Raw genomic sequence first — 15,559 nt, 5'->3', positions numbered from 1 at the left:
AGAAATAATCCTACATTGATTGCAGAAAAGTTTGTTTTGGTATGGAAAATGTTAGTCTGCCTGTGGAAATGTTTTGAATCCAATTGCATGAGCTATGAAAGTTGTGAACCAACTGTATCGTATTATGGATCCAAATTAACATGAAAACTGTGAAAATTAGCAGCTGATAAGCATCACAAACACAGATGCAATGTGTGATTGATTATAATGGGTGCTAAAATGAAATACCAGAGAGGAGACAGTTTGAAGATGCCTCTAAATTGTTTCAGCTAGAGAACTAATAACATTTACATAAAACAAAAAAGATTTTTCACAGAAAAAAACTGAACTGGTGAACCGAGATGATAGACACAATCATACAAACCTGACTGTGGTCCAGAAATCAGAGCATCTTCCATTGCCCACAGTTGACCTGGCCTCCACGGTGAAAATGTAAAGCATTTAAGCCTAACTCATCTACTTTAGGATTTGCTATGGAGCTTGATTCTCCTGGGGTTTTCTTTCTGCGAACTTGTATGACCCCAGGCCAGGCATCGGGTCTACTTGATTTGTGTGTCTCTTCTATTCAGAAGGAGAAGAGGAACCAAGTCTTCTCCTGTAGGTTATAGGGTACAGAAATAACACACAAGGACAGATTGGTTCTGGAGTGAGTCAGAAATGATAAGATGCTGGAGGTTTGAAGAAAAAAGTTTCACCTTGGTAACTTGTATGATTCCTAGCAGATTCTAACACTGGTTGTTGGCATGGTGCCATGGCAAGTCTTCAAGACTTGCTCATCAATCTGCCCTGAGTTCTACCCAACAATGTATGAGGCTATCAGGTGGTCCACCACAGAGATAAGTCAGGTCGTATTGTCAAAAATTAACCATCCACGTTTGTGGTGGACTTCATAATCTACAAGTAAACAGAGAGCTATGGTCAAATCATATCCCTTATGGAAACTGACTACTCAGAATTGATTCCCTTCCCACCTATCTATTGTCTTCTATTTTCAATAGACTTCATGATTTTCTGCATTCTATTTTGTTTCTCTAGCCAATAATTCTCAGTGGCATAACCTCCCCTGTCTCTGTAATGCTTTGTCTTGAGATTTTTCTGCTGCCATTTTCCTGCAGCATAATAGCTACTTCTAACACAAATGCTTTATTGCTGTAATTATAGACAATCTTCCACAATCTTTAATGTCTGGATCACAAATCCTGACACTTTTCTCAACATTTTGTAAACATTACCTTTTCTTGTTTAGACTTTTCTCACTTAATGATCTGAGGCCAGATGACTGCTATTTAGCAGACAAGAGTCCTTTATTTCAGGAGGAAAAAAGAGAGACAATTTCTAACTTGTTTCTTGTGAATAATTTTTTCCCTTGTCAACACATAGCTCCATATTGGTTCAATGTAGCTCTAGTTTCTTTTTCTAGTATTATCATTATTTTTGTGTGTGTTCCAGTACTGGGGCTTGAACTCAGGGCCTCCTTCTCTCAGCATTTTTACTCAAAGCCAGTGCTCTACCATTTGAGCCACTTCTGGCCTTTTGCTCACTAACTGGAGATGAGAGTTTGGCTGCTAGACTGGCTTTTGAATGGTGATCTCAGATCTTAGCTACCTGAGTAGCTAGCACCTAATGGGCTTTGTTATTCAGACCATGATTTGCTGTGGACATTTCTACATAAGTCAGTTATATTTTCATTGGATCAACTGGACAACAGTTCTACAAATAAAAGGTATGATTCTTTTTTCTTACTTTGAGAAATAATATATTTTTTTAAAAAGTCCTCTGGAGAGATACATGGGAAGCTACAAGAACAAACATGCCTTTGGAAGCAACAAAAGCTTTTCGAAGTACTCAGAACTGTGATCTAGCTACTAAGGAGGCTGAAATCTGAGGATTCTGGCTTTAAGATAGCCCATTTCCCACGTGGAATTATCTGTGAGACTCTTATCTCCAATTAACCACTAAAAAGCTGGGAGTGGAGCCACGGCTCAAGTAGTAGAGTGCTAGCCTTGAGAGGAAAAGCCAGCGGGCAGAGCCCTAGCTCTGAGTTCAAGCCCTGGTACTAGCACAACAACAACAATAACAAGATAATTAAAGTAAGCAAGAGCTACTTGTCTTTTTTTGTTAATCCCTAGATCTTCATATATAATCATTTTCACCTAGTGGGTTTGTCTGTGGGATGACTGATTGATATGACCAGTAACTGGGTTCTTGCATTCCAGGAAGAGCAGCAGCATCCTGCACAGAAATGGTTGTCATGGGTCACTGAGCACACCACCCAAGCCTCTAGACCAGTACTCATCCAATGAATCCATCCTTACTTTCCACATGTATGAGGAGCCACAGATATGTGAAATCCATGTTTGGAATGCACGAAGTATGTGCTCAATCAGTGTTGAGTGGATGATGAATGAATAATGATTCCATGAAATGAGACACACCCTTCTTCTTTTTGTAAACTAGCCAAATGGCAAAGTACACAGCAACAGGGTAACAGAGGAGTTGGACTCCATGAAACTCTAAATGGGTAGGGATATATCACAGGTTGTGAGTTCAAACAGGTTTTATTTATAGCTCACTTGTTTAGGTATTTTGTTTTACCAGACTGGCAGAATATTCCAAGTTGATGACACTGAATAATTTATGGATACAATCTAATTTTGAAGAAAAAGTAGAACTAAATTCTGGAACAGAATGGTAGGAAAAATATGAATTAATAATGAATTAAAATAAAGTGAACGTTGTTCACAGAAACAGATCCATGTATCAATGAATGTCAGGGAGATCACCATCATCAAATGTAGAATTTACATTGCAAAGTCTTTCTCTCCTACAAAGAAATAGGAAGCTGGGTCAAATCAAATCACTGTAATTGCTGTATTTCTATGTAGATTCTAAAAAAAGTAAACTGTGAGTATATAAATGAAGAGGAAAAATGAAGAATGACAACAGCATCAAGCCAGGACAGCAGAGACACCAGGAAAGGTCAGGAAGAGGCTTGTCCATCAGACGCGCTTGCCATGGGTAGGGAATGAGGCACAGCAATAAACTGTGGGGGGAAAATAGATGGCAAAATATGAATGCAAACTCATGGAGAAATAAATGTCTGCCAGTATTAGTCATCTTTGAACCCCTGGGGATTTAACACTGCATAGAGAGTGATTTGTTAGCCAAATTATGTTAGCATTGCTTTCCCATCTTCTCTGTCTTTCTAGGTTTGTTGCTAAGAGTCTCTTGATCTAACCCACAGAATTGTGTCCAGTGTAAGGACTATCACTTAACCCACTTAGGTCTCTCTCAGGGCTTCAAATAAAATTACTGAGATTTGGTTTGAAACCTGGGCTTGCTTACAAGCAGAGACATGCATCAGCTGATACACAATGGCCATTTGCTCCTCTTTGTAAAGGAGTATAAGTTACTTTTATGACTTTCTTTGTGATGCTGTCACTTTCAGATCAATGTATCTGACCTTGATGATGGAGATAATGGAGATATGCTCAAACATAATCCTAGATATCAAGTGCTGGTGTATTTTGAGGTCCATTGTTTATAAGGAGAAAGCTTGTCGCCGGTCCTGAAGTCCTACTGTTTTCTCTAGCATGGCACTAAAGGCCATCACACTGAAGTACTATTGAGTCTCCAAAAGCCTTGGAGGACAGGAATTAACGTTAAAAAGGATTACACTTGGGCTGGGAAGGTGGCTCAATGGTAGAGCACTTGCCTTGCATGCCTGAGGCCCTGGGTTCGATTCCTCAGCACCACATAAGCACAAAGAAAAAAGCCGGAAGTGGCGCTGTGGCTCAAGTGGTAGAGCGATAGCCTTGAGCTGAAGAGCTGAGGGACAGCGCCCAGGCCCAGAGTTCAGGACCCACGACCGGACCCCCCCACACACAAAAAAAATAAAAAAAAACTAAAAAGGATTACACCTGAATTCACACTATCACACATACATCCCTAAGACCCATAATGTAGTAATAGTCTACTGTCAGTAAGGGAATGCTGAGTGAGTGATTCCCATCTACAGATTAACTGTCAAAAAGTAGTAACAGGCCTTAATAAAAATTCTGCACCAATTTTGAAAAAGAAAAATACCATAAACATACCTTCTTTTAGGGAAGGACTTTATATGAACCCTGAAAGAACTCATAACTCTTAAAAAATTTACATATGGGTGTGTATGTATGTGTGTGTATGTGTGTGAATATATACAAAAAGTTATATATAAAATTATATATAAAGGGCTGGAAAGGTGGCTCAGTGGTAGAGTGCTTGCCTTGCATGCATGAAGCCCTGGGTTCAATTCCTCAGCACCACATAAGCAGAATAGGCTGGAAGTGGCGCTGTGGTTCAAATGGTAGAGTGCTAGCCTTGAGCTAAAGAGCTGAGGGACAGTGCCCAGGCCCAGAGTTCAGGCCCCATGACCAACAAAAAAAATAAAATACATAAAAAATAGAAAGTATATATAAAGGCTTATATATATAAACATAAACATATTTGTATATATACACATATATACATATATGTATATGTTTCTATGCATAACTTGACTTCATGTTGCAAATTAATGCTTCAGGAGTCACAGGCCACAGAGGTGTAATTATTTGGGTAAACTTAATGCTTGGTTATTATGACAATCAAAAAATAAATCTGTCCCCAGTTTAATGAAACTATTTTTCTTCTCTTCAGCATTCCTGTTTATATTTGTTAGTCCTTTGAGTGATATGTTGGTAAATGGTAATCAGCTGTCTGGGAAAAAAAGTATAAATAGACACCATTTTTGTTTTGCAAAGGATGGGAAACACAATATTTACAAGAAGTATAAAATATGTCATAATAACTTTTGTAAATGCTCATCTTTAGTCTATTCTAGGTGAATTCAGTGATTTCCAAGGTACAAAAATAAAAGGCAACAAATTTGTTTCCAGTTTCTCTAATGTCCTTCTGAGTAGGGACAGGCTCTACTCCCAGTCAACAATTTCCTGCCATTCTATGAAAAGGACCATATGCACTTGATCCTCTTCCTGTTTTCCCAGATGCTCTGCCTTTTCTCAGGGCAGCCTAAGCAGCTTGCGGCTGGCTCTACATATACACGGGCAGCAAAGTGGCAAATAAACAGGCAAGTGCAAGTGTGCTTCTCTAGGCTTATTCTGATCTCTAAATACCTGTAGAGGCCCCAAGGACAACTTCCAGGATGAACAAAACTCACAGAATTGTGTCTGTGTCCCAAGCTTTGAAGTGAATGGCTTTGTTTTGAGACCAGAAAGGCATTTCATTGGGGTTCAGATGTAAGAATGAGGTGCCTGGTGATTTTTTAAATGTTTGGGCCCAAACCTTTAAGGTGTGGCCCATTCTATACAGCTTCTGAGCTGCTCTTCGGAACACTGGCCTACAGTGAGAACTATTATTAAATTTACATCTATGAAACTCATAAGTGTCTTCTTCTAATTCAAAATGGTAGTTATTTTACCATCTTATTTCCCTATTTTAGAATTTCTTTCATGTGCTTTAGAATAGGACACCTGTTCACAAATTAAGAAAAAAATCAGCTAGAACTGACATGATTGTTGTCAGTGCTATCCCTGCATCTAGAAAAATGTGACTTGTCTTTTCTCCGTGCCACACAATGCTTGGCCAATTCCCCTACAAGTGTACATTATCTAAAGAAAGATTTGCTCAAGCATGGTAGAGGAAAATGTGTGAGAAAATGACAGTCATTGGGTGGTTTAATTGTAGTCATTTAAAGCAAATTGAAGATCTGTAATTGAGCTCCGTATGCATTGATCCTTAAATCCCCAGGGTCTTCTAATTGGAATAAGTAATTGATAACTTGTTAATAGCCTAATTATAATCAGTACTGTAAATCTTGTAAACAAACAATTCAATGTGACTAAGAGAATTGGCTCCATTATGTAGAATGATTCAGAGTTAGGATTCAATTGAAATCAAACACAAGCAGAAAGCAAGCTGGTTAGAAAGTTATGGGACAAAATCCAAATGCACATAATTCTTTTGGCTGAGACATGCATACACAGACAGTATTTACATACATGATATATAATGGTTAATATGAAAGCTTATCAACAAGAAGAAAAAGACCAAAGAGTATAGAATAGAGTGCTTTTTTTATATTTTTGTTCTCAACAACTGTGCTAACAAACACATACAGCTGAGCATCAGTGGCTTATGACTGCAATCCTAGCTACTTAAGAGGCCAAGACTTGAAGGATAGTGGCTAGAAATCAGCCTGGAAAGAAAAGTCAAGAGAAATTCCATATCCAATTACCCAGCAAAATGGTAGACTTGGAGGCATGTCTCAAGAGCACCAGTCATGAGCAAGAAAGTCAAGTCAAAGTACAATGTCCTAAGTTCAAGCCCTGATACCAGTATACAAACATAGAGAGGAAACCCATGCCAGTAATCAGTGGCTCGCACCTATAATCCTAGCTACTCAGGAGGTTGATATCTGAGGATGGTGGTTCGAAGCCAGCCCAGGAAGGTAAATCTGTGAGACTCTTATCTCCAATTAACCACCACCAAAAAGTAAAAATAAAAAAAGAATAAGAAGATGGAAGTGGAGCTGTGGCTCAAGTGGTAGAGCCCTAGCCTTGAGCAAAAAAGCTCAGGGATTGCGCCCAGGCCCTGAGTTCAAGGGCAAGGACAGGTACCAAAAGAAGACACCCACACGCAGCCTTTTGAGGATGAAGTCTGTGCCATGGGGTTTTGAGAGATCATAGAGCTCATTCTTCTATGTGTGTAGTGTTATTGTAACATAAAACACAAAGTTTGACCATGAAGAGGCTGGCAGTAGGGATCATTCATAAGGTGCTTCAATGTTATTACAAAGTGATGGCAGACAAAGTGAGGTCACACTTGCCCTCAACTGGCTTCTAAAAGGCTGCATTTTGATAGGTATAAGATTATGTATTCTACTAGGAAGTAATTTTAAATGAGATCCCATATTCTTCTGCTTCCTCATCTACATCCTCCTCCTCTTTTTTTTTTTTTTTTTTTTTTTTTTTTTTTTGCTATTCTAGGGTTTGAATTCAAGGCCTTGTGCTTAACTAGGTAGGTACTGTGCAACTTGACCCATGTCCCTTCTCCAAAAAATTTTCTTCCCCTGCCGGGCGCTGGTGGCTCACGCCTGTAATCCTAGCTACTCAGGAGGCTGAGATCTGAGGATCGCGGTTCAAAGCCAGCCCGGGCAGGAGAGACCGTGAGACTCCTATCTCCAATAAACCACCAGAAAACCGGAAGTGGCGCTGTAGCTCAAGTGGTAGAGCGCTCGCCTTGAGCTGAAGAGCTGAGGGACAGCGCCCAGGCCCAGAGTTCAAGCCCCACGGCCGACAAAAAAAAAAAAAAAAAAAAAAAAAAAAATTTCTTCCCCTTGTATTTTCAGTAAGGGCTTCCATTTGTCTTTTAATCACCACCTCCCAAGTAGAGCTAGGAGTACAGGCATGAGACATGTTGCCCAGTAAGATCCAATATTCTTAAGATTCACAAACTGAACACACAATTTCATTAGCCCTATTTTCTTTTCTTACTACTAAGAAGCAAGTTTCTGGATTCTAAATGGGTATACAGTAGTCCCCTCCTTTATCCATAGAGAATACGTTCCAAAACAACCAGTGGATGATGATGGAAAACACACAACGTTCATTTACTTCGACACATGATTTCTGTTTTTCCTCCTTAATTAAGAAGAAAACCTTTTTACTTCAAGGAAGCTTTACTGAATTGCCATCAACACTAGTCCTGCATCCCAGAGCTAGTATTAAATAAAGTGAGGGTGACTTGAATACAAGCACTGCAGCACTCACCATTAATGTGCTCATGGAGACAGCTGATAAGTGCCTTATAGGACAGTAACATATATGGTAAGGTTGATTCATGGCCTGGACAGGATGGAGCAGAACAACGGAATGTTGAATGTTATCTATACTATTCCTGTTGATACTTTTAGACCATAGTTGACCTTGGGTAACTAATGCTATGGAAAGTGAAACTCTAGGTAAGAAAGGACTTCAGTAGTCTAGCTCAGAGCATTTACACGGGTCTGTAAAAGCAAGAAAGGAGAAGTATAGGTAGAGGACTAACCTTATTTGGCTAGTCCTGCTTTTATTTTAACCATATCAGTACAATATATTATGTGTTATACAAATCACAGGAGATAGAGAAAGCCAAAGGTGTCTCCTGGAAGTTTTAGCACATAAGGAAAAAAGTTCAGGTTATGGGTGGAGTGAGACTGAGGGTCCATCCCCCTAAGTAAGAACCTCACCACATCACTTACAGTGGGAAGGGATCTCGGCTAACCTCCCCAGGATGAAGGAGCTGGGGGTGGGGAGGACTAGATGAGGGATTGTACGAGGGATTCCTGGTAGATCATTTTGCCCCTGTAAGTTCTCAGGTTGTTTCCACTGGGAACATGGTATCTCTTTGCCAAGGAACACAGTTTTATAGTTGAACTCAGGAGGAGATAAGCAAAAGCTTGTAGCTGGCATACAAATATCTACTGAGCATCTAACAAGGCATCCTGGAATGCAGGTGAGAAGCATACAAGGGCATAAATTCACAGTTGATGCTTGGTGTTCCAACCCACTTATGTCTCCCTCAAGACACCTGCAAGTGGTAAAAGTACCACTTGCATTTCAGCATGATGGGAAAAAAGTTTTAAAAAATAAACACGAAGGATTCATTTTCCCCCAGCTATTCCTAAAGGAGGCCAGTTGCAGTCTGCCTGGTTGAGCAGGCAATCCTGGATTCTCATTGTGGTAAACAATAGATAGGCCAGTCCTGCTAATTAGGTAACATAAAAGGGTTGAATGTGTATGACTCTGAGCACAACTGGGAGAAAAGAGAAAGAAACAGGAAAGAAATTCTGTCTACTCTGGGCTACCTCCAAGCTGTTGAGCACTGTGGAGAGTGAATGTCTCCTGGAGCCTCCTCTCTAGACCTATTCTTCTATATTCTATTATAGATATCTCTGTGCTATGAGAGGGATGAGGAGGGGAATGGCGTTATGGGGAATGAAAGTCTCAGTGACATGTTCCTGGAGAAATGAACTCACAGAGAGTTGGCAGTGGGCACAAGAGGAGAGAAGAAGCTCCAAGGCAAGAAGAACAATCCAATGTTTTGCTGTTGATTATCACACCCTCTTAGAATGTCTGAAGGCAGAGTGGGAAATGTCTTCACAGCAGCAAAGACATGGAAGGAAGCTTTGCCTCCAAGTTTCTATGAGCCCTTCCCAAATCTTTTTCAAATATAGGCGGTGCCCCTCAAAAAAGAGGAAGCGAATGCCAGCTGGTTTGTGGAGATATGTTTAATTCAGGGTCTATACTTGGCTCTTCCACCCCACACAGACCACCAAGCTATAGATGCTGCAGTAGCCCCTTGATGGCCAAAGGGATACTCTGAGCTGCATTGTGCTCATTCAGCTTAATCTTTCTCCCTCACTTGTTCCTCAGTAAGGAGATGCTGAGTTAAGGAGAGCAGCTGCAGGATAGGCCACCTTTAAAGACCCCTGGCCCCCTCTCTCTGGACATGCAATGGCCTAGTGTCATGTATTCTACAGCTGACATCTTTCTTATTGGTATGGTTAATTAACTCTTAACTACTGGATACCTTATATCAGTCCATTTACATTTAGCAACATGTCTAGTGTTAAGATGATAAAAAAAATCTGAAGGGTTTAAAGAATGATTTGTGGCTGGGGCACTGGTGGCTCATGCCTGTAATCCTAGCTATTTGGGAGTTGAGATCTCAGGATCAAGATCTGACCCCAGGCAGGAAAGACAACAAAAACTCTTATCTACAATCTACCATCAAGAACTTGAGAGTGGAGTTGTGGCTTAAGTGATAGAATGCTAGCCCCGAAGGATAAAGTGAAAACAGCATCCAGACCCTGAGTTCAAGCTCTAGTAGTGGTACACAAAAAAGAATGATTTGTGGATAAAGATAAAACAACTGAGGACTATTTTGTCTAGAAAAGCAAAGAAATAATACCGTAATGATCTTTTCTACCCACAATCAAGAAGATGGTTCCCATGTAGGCCAAATACAAACTCCCTCAACAGAGGGTTGAACACACTTTCGTGGGCAATGGCCCATCACTGGGATACTACTGTGGGACACTGCACAGCTGGGAACATGTGGTCCAGGATGGTGTCTGTCATCACACAGCCAAGACATACACAGGGCTATCATGTGAGTGATTCCATCTGAATGTGTGTAAGTTTAGAAAACTCTCAACCTCCTTAGGGCAGAAATGCTATACTGAATGCTTACTAAAGTTCTAAAGAAATCTCCAGAGACTATGAGGAAAACCCCATGTCAGACAAGGCTGCTAAGAAACAAGCAAAATACAAGTATAATTCTGTTTTCTGCCTATTTCAAACTGGTTCCCTTCTGCTTTGTCAGTTTCCTTTTTCTGCAGAGAAGCAGTAGCCAGGCCTAGCCACTGGCCATAAGCTTTGGCCTAACGTATAATTAAGTTCTCAGGCCCTAGAGCACAATACCTTTGTGTATGTTCCCTGTGGAGTGGGGCTCCCATCAAACGCCCAAGTTGCCCTGCTGGGCAGGCCACTGTGGCTATCAGCAGACATTCAGAGATTATTTTCTAACTGAGGAACGCGAGCTTCTCACTCACTACCTCCACCCACCAGGCCCACCTCCATCTGAAGACTAAGAGCTGCTTACACCTGTGTGGCATTCGGGATGCATTCTCTTGAAAACAGAACACACTGCATGGAGCATTTGGAAAGTAAAGCTGGGAAGGAAAGGCACAGACAACCAAAGGTGACAGTGGACAGTCTAGATACCCAGTCCCACCCCAAGTGACACAGCCAGAAGGGATACAAAAGGCACGTACGTCTGGGTCTCAGCTCTGAGGCCTCGGAACCAGCACCTTCCCCAGGAAAGCCGAGAGGCTCCACCACATCTGTGTCAGGAGGAGGGTAAGGTGGGGGTGGGGGAAGCACTAATTGGGGTGGACCCCGAGCTGCGCCTCTGGGAGGCTTTTGAGGCACCTGCCGTCCAACACCTACATGGAATCAATGGGGAGGGACTTCAGAAAGTTAAGCCAAAAGATCCCTGGCCTTCTGAGAGACCACACACTCACATGGCCATTACTCACCAGTCATCACATCCAGCCACACCCAACACCAACATCTTATCCAGTCTCAAATCCAAGCTCCACTGGCACCATATGCAATCACAACACACCCCAACATTTATATTTGTAGTGTTCCATCACCAAGCCAATTTGGAAAAGTCTGCCTGGATATAAATTGTTTCTGGCAGGCACAACTAAGTAAACGGTTGGAGTTGAAACTATAAATGAGAACCCCATAAACAGCGCTGTCACTCTGACTCTTGAGCCATACCTTCACTCATTCCTAATTTTCACAGTAAGTCTTTTTCAGGGTCACAGAACTGTGTACTACCTAACTCTTTTCCATATCCATCCATTTATTATGGGTAGGCTGGCCAGCGACTTTGCTTGCTGCTTTTTAGCCAATTTACACTGTACTTCTTTTACTGTTTAAGGCAATAATTTTCAGTTTCATTTGCAGAGAGTCCTAAATTACAGAAGAAGTTAGAGGTGATGGGCCCAGCTCCACTGCATGTAAGGAAGCTGAAGAACACCTTTGTTTGTATTACACACTATTTTATATAAAAATGGCTTTCTATGCTAATGAAAAAATATAAAGGCCAATGATTTAATGAAATAAATGATAACAATGACCTGGGTCATAGGTAATGTTTACTCTCATTTCTTTCAATAACTTTCTTCAAGCTTCCCAATTGAGAGTCCCTTAATAATTATATATTTTTGTTTCAAGTGATTAAAAAGTTATTAAGAAATACCACTTCTTTACCAAGAGACAGATTTGCTTATTACCTCTCTTGGATATAGTTCTCTAAATGTGGGAAAATGTTAATTTCTCCATATCAAAACATCATTTCCTCCACCAAACTGCAAGTAATCCAGAATCAGTCTGGCTGGTGCTCCAGTCAGGCCCATGAAGGTGGCCTTCTGTGAGAAGTCATGCTGAGGGCACACAGGAAGGATGTTCAAAGGTTCATTTATGCTTCCAAACAGATTAAGACCCACATCAAACTAGCTAAACCACTGTTTTAGTGAAAGCTCCAAAATAAACTTCTTTTTTATATGTAGATGTCTGAGTAGAACAAGACCTTAACACTTTTTGTGGACAGGGCCTACTATTTTCCTTTCAGCCTGAGTCCTAAACTTGGTCTGGATTTGATGTTGTACTGCTGATGAATTTTAATTCACAAGGAGTTCTGACAGGGATGAAAGTTTGTCTGGCACAGACCAGGAAGAAATACATGTAGCCAAGTACTATTATTCATAACTCCTCTATTTTAGAATACCAACCTTGCATCTCTTTAGGCATACAAGGGCACCAGCTTACCCCAGGTGGAGAAGGTACTCTAAGTACCAAATTCATAAAGAAGTGTGTCTCTCTTGGCTGTGTGAGTGGGTCTTTCCTGGCTTGAAATGGACTGTCTGCTCTGGAAGTTGGGCTTGACTCAGCCTCATCCACAGGGTTACTTCTTAGAAGATGCTTCTGAGAATGTCTACAAGGAGCTTTCTAAACGTGAAGGGTCTGCCCCTTTCCAAAGAGAAAAGGAGTATCTCATCATGAAATAGGAGAAAACTTGGTTTAATTGAACAATCCATTGATAATGATTTTTTTAAATCTAATAGCATTGTCTCCTGGGAGGGAGGATGAACTGGCATGAAATATAGGTTACTGCCTCTTAAGGTAATTGATTTCCAGGCTATGAAATGCTAGAGCATTGAAAGTGAGGTATTGATTAATGGGGAAAATGCTGACAAACACCCAAATAGCCCTTATTAAGGCTCTGGACCTTGACAATGCAGCCACTTATCTTTGAGATTATTTTCCTCTGGGGCCAGACACACTGTCAAAATAGGGGCCTACCTGGGTTGATTCAGGCCCCAGCAAGTTGTCTGATGGCTTCAGGAAGAGCTCTGATGCCTTTATTTATGTGTTTATTTGAAGACTGGAACTAGGGCATGAGCTCAGCACCTGAGTGCTATCCCTCAGCTTTGTTCGTTCAAGGCTGGTGCTCAGCTGCGCTAGAGCTAGAGCTATACTTCCAAACTTTTGCTGGTTAACTAGAGATAAGCATCTTATGGACTTGTCTTCCTGGGCTGGCTCTGAACCTTCATCCCCAGATCTCAACCTCCTGAGTAACTAGGATTATGGGTGTAAGCCACTAGCACCTCACTAAAGACACACACACACACACACACACACACACACACACACACACACACACACACACACACACACACACACACACACACACACACACACACACACACACACACACACACACACACTTCCATATATTCACGTAGTGTTCTTTGAGAAGGCTTCATTGTTGGTTGACACTACACTGTGCCATGTTCCAACCTCTTCCCTGCAAAAGTGATTTCTGTTCCTATATATCTATGAAATAACACAAAACTCAGAATTGATTTTAAAATGAAATGGAGCTTAAGCACCTTCGTTTCCCATCTCTCCTGCTCACCTGAGGGTGGAGTATAATGATTCACAGGTCACTTATAATTATTAGGATTCCATCTTTACCTTTGGGTTTTCTTATTCACAAAGTATACCAGGATCTTTTCTAAGACCCTCAATAAGAGCTATGTAAATGGAGATCAATTGCAATCATGATGGTCAGGAAACTACTGGACACATTTACAGGCTGGGTATCCCTAAGCTTAAATGCTTAGGACTAGACAACTTTCAGATTCCAGATTTTTTTCTCCCCAATTTTAGAACATTATAAGATATATCTTGGGGATTAGATCCTATTTTAAATATGAAATCTATTTATGTTTTATATCTTCCTTTCCAACAGAACCTGGAGATAACATTTTAGATAATTTTGTGCATGAAACAGACATTTCACTGGGAGGAAATTTCCAATTGTGGCTTGATGTCAATGCTTGAAAGTTTGCAGATTTTGGAGGATTCTTTAGGATTTTCAAATTAGGGACTCACAGCTACCTAAATCTCATCAGGGCCCAAAATGACTACAAATGCTAGATGTCTTTCAAAGCAGTCTGAGGATGTCATCTCAGAAAATGATCTTTCGCCCATCAGTGAGACACACTTGTCAAACACACTCATACTCCTTGTTACCTTCCCAGCTTTGTCAGCCTCTCCACCCTTCCTACCACCCTCAATCCTCAATACCCACCTAATGCCCATACATACTGCTAGTGAGCTAGAGGATGAACTTACAATTCTTCATTTCTGGACTGTCTTTCTTGAGTGTAACGGTGTCCTGAATTAATGCTGGCCTGGCTGAGTGCACTGAGAGAGTGTTAATAGCGTGCTGATAAGGCACATGCAGCGGGCATCCTGGAGGCATGCAGAGAGCAAGCCAAACTCACCCACTGTGCTCTTTCTGTTCTCTTCCTTGTCCTCCCTGCGATTGGGGACCAGGGGACTTGGTGGTGGTGGCTGTGGTGGAGGAGCTGGTGCCCGCCGCTTCTTCTTCTGCAGATCAACCTGGGAGCTGAGAGATGCCTAGGAAGCACAAAGGAGGAAGACAGGAGAGTCAGGGATGACATGTGTGTAGAGCATACCACCTACAGAAGCAGCTCGGTGTGGCACAGGGGCTATAAGGAGATTGTCAGATTGTGGCTCCCATTCTGAGTCCTCTAAGGCAGGCTGTGGAGGAAGTAATAGGAGGCTTGGTTATTTCTTAGGCGTGACATATTGATGGTCACACCTCTCCAAGAACCCCAAGAATGGAGTCCATAGTTTTAGGGAATCCAGAGCATAAAAGAGAAAGTGATCTTTTTCTCACATTTAAATGAAAAGAGAACAATCTCTTCTGGGATAGGGTGGGGAGCGTAATGATTTGTGCCCAGGCAGAGGAAGAAGAGATGAGTGTGGCTCAAAAGTCTCCCCCTGCCTCCTACCGCCGCCCCTCCTTGCCCTGACTAAGGCCTTGCTCCTTGCTTCTGCATGTCTGTACTCCAGAACGGTGAGGACAGACATGGCTTACGTGGCAGAATGCCAGCTGTGAGCAAGAATGCTGAGTGAGAGGGGAAGGCCCTGAGTTCAAACTCTGGTACGACCATGGAGAATTTTTTTAAGGAAGAAAGTTATTACTTCATTAACTTTGAAGGACACTGCATTCTGGGTAGAGCAGTGCAGAGAATGTGCCTATAATGAAAACAATGACGTTGCTTGTCTCTACTCTCAAGGTGCTCAGACATACCTCTTGACCTTTCAAGGGCTTGTTATGGAGGTGATGTCTGTGTACACCACCACTGTGAGCTCACAGCTCTGACTGCTGTGCTCCATTATTTACTAACTCATGCTTGCACCGTATTTATGAGAATTAAAAGTATGATTCTACATCCCAAGAAGACAGTCTCTCCTTCTGGTATTTCAAGTATATGTGTCTGTGCTCAGACACACGTGTGTGTGTGCGCACACACACATATGTGTGTAAAACATTCTTTTAAATATTCACTGTCAGCAATGCCCAC

General features: G+C 41.5%; 1 protein-coding gene across 9 annotated transcripts in view; it reads right to left on the bottom strand.

The window, feature by feature from the left end:
* The window catches only part of Cobl (cordon-bleu WH2 repeat protein), a 213,354-nt gene that overhangs the window by 55,710 nt on the left and 142,085 nt on the right, over positions 1 to 15,559 (bottom strand). For 6 of the 9 annotated variants that reach the window (XM_069995972.1, XM_069995974.1, XM_069995973.1 and 3 more), the window contains 2 exons: positions 14,450 to 14,585; positions 10,859 to 11,029 (listed from right to left, as the gene is read on the bottom strand). In XM_069995972.1, the coding sequence (XP_069852073.1) occupies positions 10,859 to 11,029; positions 14,450 to 14,585 (307 nt within the window). The remainder of the gene's footprint in view (positions 1 to 10,858; positions 11,030 to 14,449; positions 14,586 to 15,559) is intronic. The other 3 variants (XM_069995979.1, XM_069995980.1, XM_069995981.1) reach the window with 1 other exon arrangement.

Source organism: Dipodomys merriami, unplaced genomic scaffold (assembly GCF_024711535.1).
Source record: "Dipodomys merriami isolate MVZ:Mamm:240054 unplaced genomic scaffold, mDipMer1.0.p SCAF_5, whole genome shotgun sequence".
In the NCBI taxonomy this organism is placed as follows: domain Eukaryota; kingdom Metazoa; phylum Chordata; class Mammalia; order Rodentia; family Heteromyidae; genus Dipodomys; species Dipodomys merriami.
Note: the sequence above shows the minus strand (reverse complement) of the source record. Positions and strands in the feature narration are given on the sequence as shown.